We start from the raw sequence: 8,760 nt of genomic DNA, 5'->3' as shown, positions 1-8,760 counted from the left end.
GGTATTGAGATCAATTTAGGTAAATTTAGAATATAATTGTTGTTTAAACTATTAAGTAAGTAATTAATCCGGAATGTGACAAGGTAAATGGGTTTATTGCTAGACTGCAGGATGGAGATCGAAGGGTTACCGCATGTGGGGTATGTGCGGATGCGTAGTGTGGGTGGAGGGGCATGGTTTCTATGATAGAGTAATGCTGCAAAAACAAGTGATTAAAATTATTCCACAGGATCGAAAACACTCATCTGTAATTACCAGAAATGCTTGATTTCAGGTATTGATGTTGGATTTATCCCTAAATGCGGGCACCAGATGGACGCCGTCGCTCTTCCGAAAATAAAACTCTCTGGGCACCGTCACATTTGCACAAAAAAGAAACAGCAGAATCTGATGAAGAGGCATTACCTGATTTGGAATAAAGCTCTCAATAACCTGAGCAGTATATCATTATTTGGATCATCTTCCACTTTATTATAGATTATACTTAAATATTAACACTAGAGTATTTTCACATGCATATAACTAATGTTGCATATTTACATTTCTAGTTATTGTATAGAGCAGGGCTGGGAAAACCTTTTGATTTGCAGGCCACAATGGGTTCTAACATTTGACAAAGGGGCCAGACCAGGAGCAGTTGGATGGATTGCTTTGTTAACCACACCTAATTGGAGAAAAAAATAGACATCATGGAATATGGAGAAAACGTGTGCTTTAATTTCAAATGAAAATGAAGAACTAAATATCTGACTTTGGAATTATTCTTAAAACACTGAAATCAGATGAATAAAATGTGCCTTTTTAAAACAATTACTGACCATTTCTATTTTAAAGCACAGAATGTTATGTTAACCTTCAGGATATCACCATTACTCTCCTGGCTGATAGATGCAGATGTACTTGTCCTGCTTCATCTATTCAATGTGCCCGGTGCCAAAAGACAACAACCACCAGAAAGACTGAAAGAGGTGCAACAAGTCACTCTGTGGAATGGAATTATATTTGATCAATGCGGACTGTTTATTTGGGGAACGTGCTCATCGCGGAAACACACTCAATTTTAATGGGAAGAGTGTGGTTGGTCTCCTTTTTCAGCCAGCAGATCAAAGTCGGGATTTTGTTTTATTGTGGCAATTAACAGCTGTGTATTCTGCGCTGTCCTTGGAGCCTTTGAAATGCCGCTTTCTTGAGTGAGGCATAGAAGTCATTTAGTTTCAGGGAGTTGATCTTCACTTTTAAGACATAGTCGGGCTGAAGATTGGTCAGTTTGACCTGCAGCACCGTAGTAGCAGTTTTGGGCTGTTGTGACAGAGGACAGGCCATCAACTGAAGTGGCTTGTCATTTTTGTCAAAACCAGAGCTTCACATTTTTGATGACAGCAGACACCCGGTCAAACAATTCCTCACCCATTGTTACTCCTTTCAGACACTCCATTGTCAAAGACTCTTCCGTGTCATTGATACCTTGGATAAAAATGAAGAGCCGAGAAGTGTCTTAAGAATATAACGTGAATGAGTCTGTTTTTTTTTGGTTTAAGGTGATGCTCTTGCTATCTTCATCTATCAGTTCCACATGGCGACTCACTGTCCACCGTGATAGACTAAATTACTCAAATTTGTCTTTGGTCTCCGTGCACAAAATACCTGCTGTCTCCACCAGATTCTTTTAAAAACTTCCTCAGACTGTGTTTTGCTGGCCTTTGCTATTTTGAATGAAGGCATAAAACTGACCTTGGTACTTGACTCTTGAATGGCAGTTTGACAGTGGAAAAGAAAAACTTAGTTGAGCCTTTAAATTAGCTGCCAACTTCTGAGCAGCAGCTTCCCTTTAATTTGTTGACAGCTTGCTAACATAATTAGCATGCTTTGTGGCAAAGTGCCAGCTTCTATTATACTCTAAGAACTGCCAGTTTCTTGGTATATTAGGGAAACAGCAGATGATCGGTGTTGGAGTTATCAATATTATATATGTGCTTGCAATGAAGAACGCTTTGCTTATTTTGGATATTAAACATTACATATATGAATGCTTTGTTTATTAGGAATGTTAGGTTCATCATTATTATAAATGAGGCATTAATACAAGGCGTTTTAATACATCTCTTGCAAAATAAACGCTCACTCCAAAGTTAACCAAAGACCTACAATAGTTTTGAGAACTGAGACAAATTGTTATGAGACTCGAAATAATGTTCTTCTTGTTTTTCTTCTGTTATGCATGTTGTTTATCTGATGAATATATGGCAAGAGACACGGGGTCTTTAAAATCATCTGACTGGAGGCGCGTGTGGATCGATTCTCTCTTGCAAGAATAAAAGGATATGATCTCAGATGCCTCCATTATTGAAAGGTGATCTCAGATGCCTCCATTATTGAAAGGTAAACTAGGCAATACTTATTGGTGAACCTATCAATCGGTGTTCAGCGAAAAATATTTAGTTGTCCACTACGTATTGAACACTCAACATTGTATGTCTACTTTTGTTTTCTTAGGTCAGCTCATCTTTACAGAGGGGCTGATGGGTCAACAAAGCCAATGGATCTACAGTGACATCTAGTGGAATTATTTTTTAGAATTGCTGGGACAATAAAAAATTAACATTGTAAATTAAATTCATATTGTCAAGTTTGGCAGGCCAGATTAAAACGTTTCATGAAAAATATAATAGGGGTGATCCTACTTCAAGGTTTTTCAATTATCAAAGCGATGTCTGGTCTACATTATTCGCGAAAATTGGATGGAAGACTACTGGCAAGTTCATTACTCTCTCTGAGCCAATTAGATCTATATTTTTTGTGCCTTGATATCATATACCTCCCTTTACAACCTGCAGTCTGGATTTACTTGGATCCTTGTTTGAAAAACCAAAAACCTTTGTGATAAATGTGAAAAAAAACAAGAAAAAAAGCAAGTACTTGCACTTCATCATAAGGCACAACTATGAAGTAAAAAGAAAAGAAATGGGATGCACACATGGAAAGGCACATTAATTATGCCTCCCACCCCCCAATCAAAATTAAACTGTATAGTCCAGCTCCGCGTTAAGGCGCGAGTACATCTCATAGATGGCATCGATGGTGGCGGTGTAGTTGACCAGGAATTGACGCACGTTTTCAAGGCACTCTTCCTCTTTCACATCCTCCCCATTTGAAAGTGCTTTGAGGAATTTGGACCTGTAGGGAGCTGCAAACAGTGCTGTCTGCAAGGCAGAAAAAACACAGTGGATCAGAGAATGTAGATGAGGGGTGGGTATGCTCTGGTGTTGAAGGGCACAATCAGAGTATTATCCAGATAATAGAATGGGTGGATTGTGTCAGGAAGGGCAGTTGCCTTAAAAACTGCCAAACAAATCATGAAACTCAGACACTCTACGGTGAAGCCTGATTGGAACAAACCATTATAATTATAGGTAAAAATGAAGAAAGATAATACTTAGCATGCTATTGCATCACAGCTACAGTGACTACAGCGTATTTAGTCAACCACCAATTGAGCAAGTAATGCAACTTGAGAAGATTAGAGAAGCCTGTAACTGTCAAGATGGGTAAACCTCAACCACGTGAGACAAAATGTGGGAAAAAAACAACTGAAAATTGTTGGTATTTATGTCATATCCTTCATGCAGATCTCCTCTAGAGCACTGATGTTTTGGGGCTGTCGTTGGGCAACACGGTCTTTCAACTCCCTCCACAGATTTTCTATGGGGTTGAAATCTGGAGACTGGCTCGGCCACTCTAGAACCTTGAAATGCTTCTTACGAAGCCACTCCTTTGTTGCCCTGGCTGTGTGTTCTGGATTATTGTCATGCTGAAAGACCCAGCCATGTCCCATCTTCAATGTCCTTGCAAACCGCAGACAGGGGTGGACTTGCTTCAGCAGGGGGACACATCTGGCAGTGCAGGATTTGAGTCCCTGGCCGCACACTGCGTTACCGATAATAGCCTTTGTTACTGTGGTCCCAGCTCTCTGTAGGTCATTCACTAGGTCCCCCCCGTGTGTTTCAGAGATTTTTGCTCACCGTTCGTATTATCATTTTGACGCCACGGGGTGAGACCTTGCATGGAGCCCCTGATCAAGGGTGATTATCAGTGGTCTTGTATGTCTTCCATTTTCTAATAATTGCTACCACAGTTTAAATCTTTACACCAAGTGTTTTACCTATTGCTGAATCAGTCTTCCCAGTCTAATGCAGGGCTACAATTTTGTTTCTGGTGTCCTTCGACAGCTATTTGGTCTTGGCCATAGTGGAGTTTGGAGTGTGAGAGCCTGAGGTTGTGGACAGGTGTCTTTTATACCGAGTTAAAACAGATGCTATTAATACAGATAAAGAGTGGAGTGCTCGATACACCCCGTTAAAAGTTATACCTCTTTGACAGCCAGAAATCTTGCATGTTTGTAGGCGACCAAATACTTATTTTCCACTCCAATTTGGAAATACATTCTTGAAAAATCAAACAAAGTGATTTTCTTTTTTTCACATTTTGTCTCATGCTTGAGGTTTATCCATATTAGCAATTACAGGCCTCTCTAACCTTTTCAAGTAGGAGAACTTGTGCAATTGGTGGCTGACTAAATATGTCAGTGTAAGTGTGGGTTTTCTACAAGTACTCACATGAAAAATCTTCTGCACAAACCAACTATGATATCTTTTGAGTGCCTGTTCATAAGCTTTAGTGACATTGACCCGTATGAGGTTGGGCTGGTTTGGATCTTGCTCACCATCTGCCAAACTCTGCAGCAGGATTTGGATGAAACGGAGAGCCCTACGGGACAAAAACAAAATGATTCAGCTATTTTAATAAATACTCTCATACCTCTACTCACAAAATTAATTGGTTCAAGAAAGATTTTCCTAACAACAAAATTTCATAAGTAGAGCAATACTTTATATGTAAATTCTCTAATTAATTCCACGGTTCTCACACAACTACCAACTAAACCCTTTAAAATTGGTCAGTGTCCTAAATTATCAGACATTGCCAAAGGGATTGCAAAGGACGGCATGACCTTCACGTTCTCACTGTACTGTGCTTAGACGTTTAGGGTTATCATTATTATATTTTTGCTTGCAATAAAGAACGCTTTGCTTTATTTAGGAATATTAATCATTATATCTATATATCTACATATCTACATATCTATATATCTATATATCTATATATCTATATATCTATATATCTATATATCTATATATCTATATAGCTATATAGCTATATATCTATATATCTATATATCTATATATCTATATATCTATATATCTATATATCTATCAAGATGGCGCCGTACAAGCGGGAGCCTGTGGCAGTAGCTCTGCACCAAGGGTGACAGACTCTTATGTTTTTCATGTTTTACAGCCCTTCTTTCTTTTTTTAAATGGCATTTTAATATTTCCTAATACATTCCTTTTTACTTTACTTTGTACTTTATACTTTTTACTTTAATGTTTTTACAACTTTCCTTGTTCTGTTAGCCTGGCATTTTTCGGCCACTTCTTTTTTGTTGGGGGGGTGGGGGGGGACCAGCCAGCCAGCCAGCCATGCCTACGCTGTCACACACATGGAACTATCTGTTACAATACGCAGCAGAAGGAGCAACACCTCGGTATCGCCGGAGGTCTGGAGCTGGACAAAAGTGCTGGGAGAAGAGGCAACGCTTCTGACCAACCATTCCATCGTGGGATGGGATGGAAGAGCTGTCGGCCCCTACCAGCAATGGAGTTGAGGTGTTCTGCCCTACTGCGTTTTTTTTTTTCAGCTTCAGACTACTGAGTAACTGTGCGGATAAGCTTGCGAGAGCGACTCTGCACATTCTCCACCTCGGTCACAGTCTGCTGAAGTTCCCCATCTCGTGGAAGACTTCCTGTGTGTGGTTCCAGTTTTTGTCTTTACATGTTCTTTTTGAGTCTGATTCATTTACCGCAACCAAAATGGCGCTGTTTAAGCGGCAGCCGGCGGCCACGGTAGCTCTGTCCACTCTTGTTCATCTTGTGTTTTTGCTGCTTTTATGTTTTAATGATTTGATGATTCCATTTACTTTGATTTGCTTTGTACTTTGTGTTTTTGCTTTGCTGTTCTGTGGGGTTCCAGTTTTTGTCTTTACAAGGTCTTTTTGAGTCCGATTCAGTTACTGCAACCAAAATGGCGCTGTTTAAGCGGCAGCCGGAGGCCACGGTAGCTCAGTCCACTCTTGTTCGTTTTGTGTTTTTGCTGCTTTTATGTTTTAATGATTAGATGATTCCATTTACTTTGATTTGCTTTGTACTTTGTGCTTTTGCTTTGCAGTTCTGTCTAATCACCCTCTTGCTACTGCCACAATGTAATTTCCCGAATACGGGACGAATAAAGTTATCCAATCCAATCCAATATATCTATATATCTATATATCTATATATCTATATATACACACCTACACACACACACACACACCTACACACACACACACACCTACACACACACACCTACACACACACACCTACACACACACACACACACACCTACACACACACACCTACACACACACACACCTACACACACACACACCTACACACACACACACCTACACACACACACACACACCTACACACACACACACACCTACACACACACACACACACACCTACACACACCTACACACACACACACACACACACCTACACACACACACCTACACACACACACACACACCTACACACACACACACACACCTACACACACCTACACACACACACACACACACACACACCTACACACACACACCTACACACACACACCTACACACACACACACACACCTACACACACACACACCTACACACACACCTACACACACACACCTACACACACACACCTACACACACACACCTACACACACACACACCTACACACACACCTACACACACACACACACACACCTACACACACACACACACACACCTACACACACACACACACCTACACACACACCTACACACACACACACCTACACACACACACACACACACCTACACACACACACACATACACCTACACACACACACCTACACACACACACACACCTACACACACACACACATACACCTACACACACACACCTACACACACACACACACCTACACACACACACACACCTACACACACACACACACCTACACACACACACCTACACACACACACACACACCTACACACACACACCTACACACACACACACACCTACACACACACACACCTACACACACACACCTACACACACACACACACACACACACACACACACCTACACACACACACACACACACACACACACCTACACACACACACCTACACACACACACACACACACACCTACACACACACACCTACACACACACACCTACACACACACACCTACACACACACACCTACACACACACACACCTACACACACACACACCTACACACACACACCTACACACACCTACACACACCTACACACACACACACCTACACACACCTACACACACCTACACACACCTACACACACCTACACACACACACACACACCTACACACACACACACACACACCTACACACACACACACCTACACACACACACCTACACACACCTACACACACACACACACCTACACACACACACACACCTACACACACACACCTACACACACATACACCTACAAACACACACACACCTACACACACACACACACACCTACACACACACACACACCTACACACACACACCTACACACACACACACACACACACACCTACACACACACACACACACCTACACACACACACACACCTACACACACACACACACACACACACACACACCTACACACACACACCTACACACACACACACACACCTACACACACACACACACACACACCTACACACACACACACCTACACACACACACACACCTACACACACACACACCTACACACACCTACACACACACACACCTACACACACCTACACACACACACACCTACACACACACACACACCTACACACACCTACACACACACCTACACACACCTACACACACCTACACACACCTACACACACACACACACCTACACACACACACACACACACACACCTACACACACACACCTACACACACACACCTACACACACACACCTACACACACACACACACCTACACACACACACACACCTACACACACACACACCTACACACACACACCTACACACACACACCTACACACACACACACCTACACACACACACACCTACACACACACACACACACACCTACACACACACACCTACACACACACACACACCTACACACACACACACACCTACACACACACACACACCTACACACACACACCTACACACACACACACACACACACCTACACACACACACCTACACACACACACCTACACACACACACACACACACACCTACACACACACACCTACACACACACACCTACACACACACACACCTACACACACACACACCTACACACACACACACCTACACACACACACACCTACACACACACACACCTACACACACACACACCTACACACACACACACACACCTACACACACACACACCTACACACACACACCTACACACACACACACCTACACACACACCTACACACACACCTACACACACACACACACACACACACACCTACACACACACCTACACACACACACACACACTTACACACACACACACACACACACACAAACACACCTACACACAC

The 8,760-nt window shown here is 42.3% G+C and overlaps 1 protein-coding gene and 1 long non-coding RNA gene across 2 annotated transcripts in view; one reads left to right on the top strand and one right to left on the bottom strand.

The window, feature by feature from the left end:
- Positions 1–6: 6 nt before the first annotated feature.
- On the top strand, positions 7–6,363 carry LOC144210517 (uncharacterized). Its single transcript, XR_013329394.1, has 2 exons — positions 7–2,379; positions 2,494–6,363. It is a non-coding gene; the product is annotated as an uncharacterized LOC144210517 (long non-coding RNA).
- Positions 441–8,760, bottom strand: part of LOC144210516 (glycolipid transfer protein-like) — a 21,887-nt gene continuing 13,567 nt past the window's right edge. Inside the window, exons 4-5 of the mRNA XM_077737232.1 lie at positions 4,614–4,764; positions 441–3,200 (exon numbers count right to left, since the gene is read on the bottom strand). Of these exons, the coding sequence (XP_077593358.1) occupies positions 3,018–3,200; positions 4,614–4,764 (334 nt within the window). The 3' untranslated portion in view covers positions 441–3,017. The remainder of the gene's footprint in view (positions 3,201–4,613; positions 4,765–8,760) is intronic.

This window comes from Stigmatopora nigra, chromosome 17 (assembly GCF_051989575.1).
Source record: "Stigmatopora nigra isolate UIUO_SnigA chromosome 17, RoL_Snig_1.1, whole genome shotgun sequence".
In the NCBI taxonomy this organism is placed as follows: Eukaryota; Metazoa; Chordata; class Actinopteri; order Syngnathiformes; family Syngnathidae; genus Stigmatopora; species Stigmatopora nigra.
The sequence above is the reverse complement of the archived record's forward strand: the minus strand, read 5'-3'. Positions and strand labels throughout refer to the sequence as shown.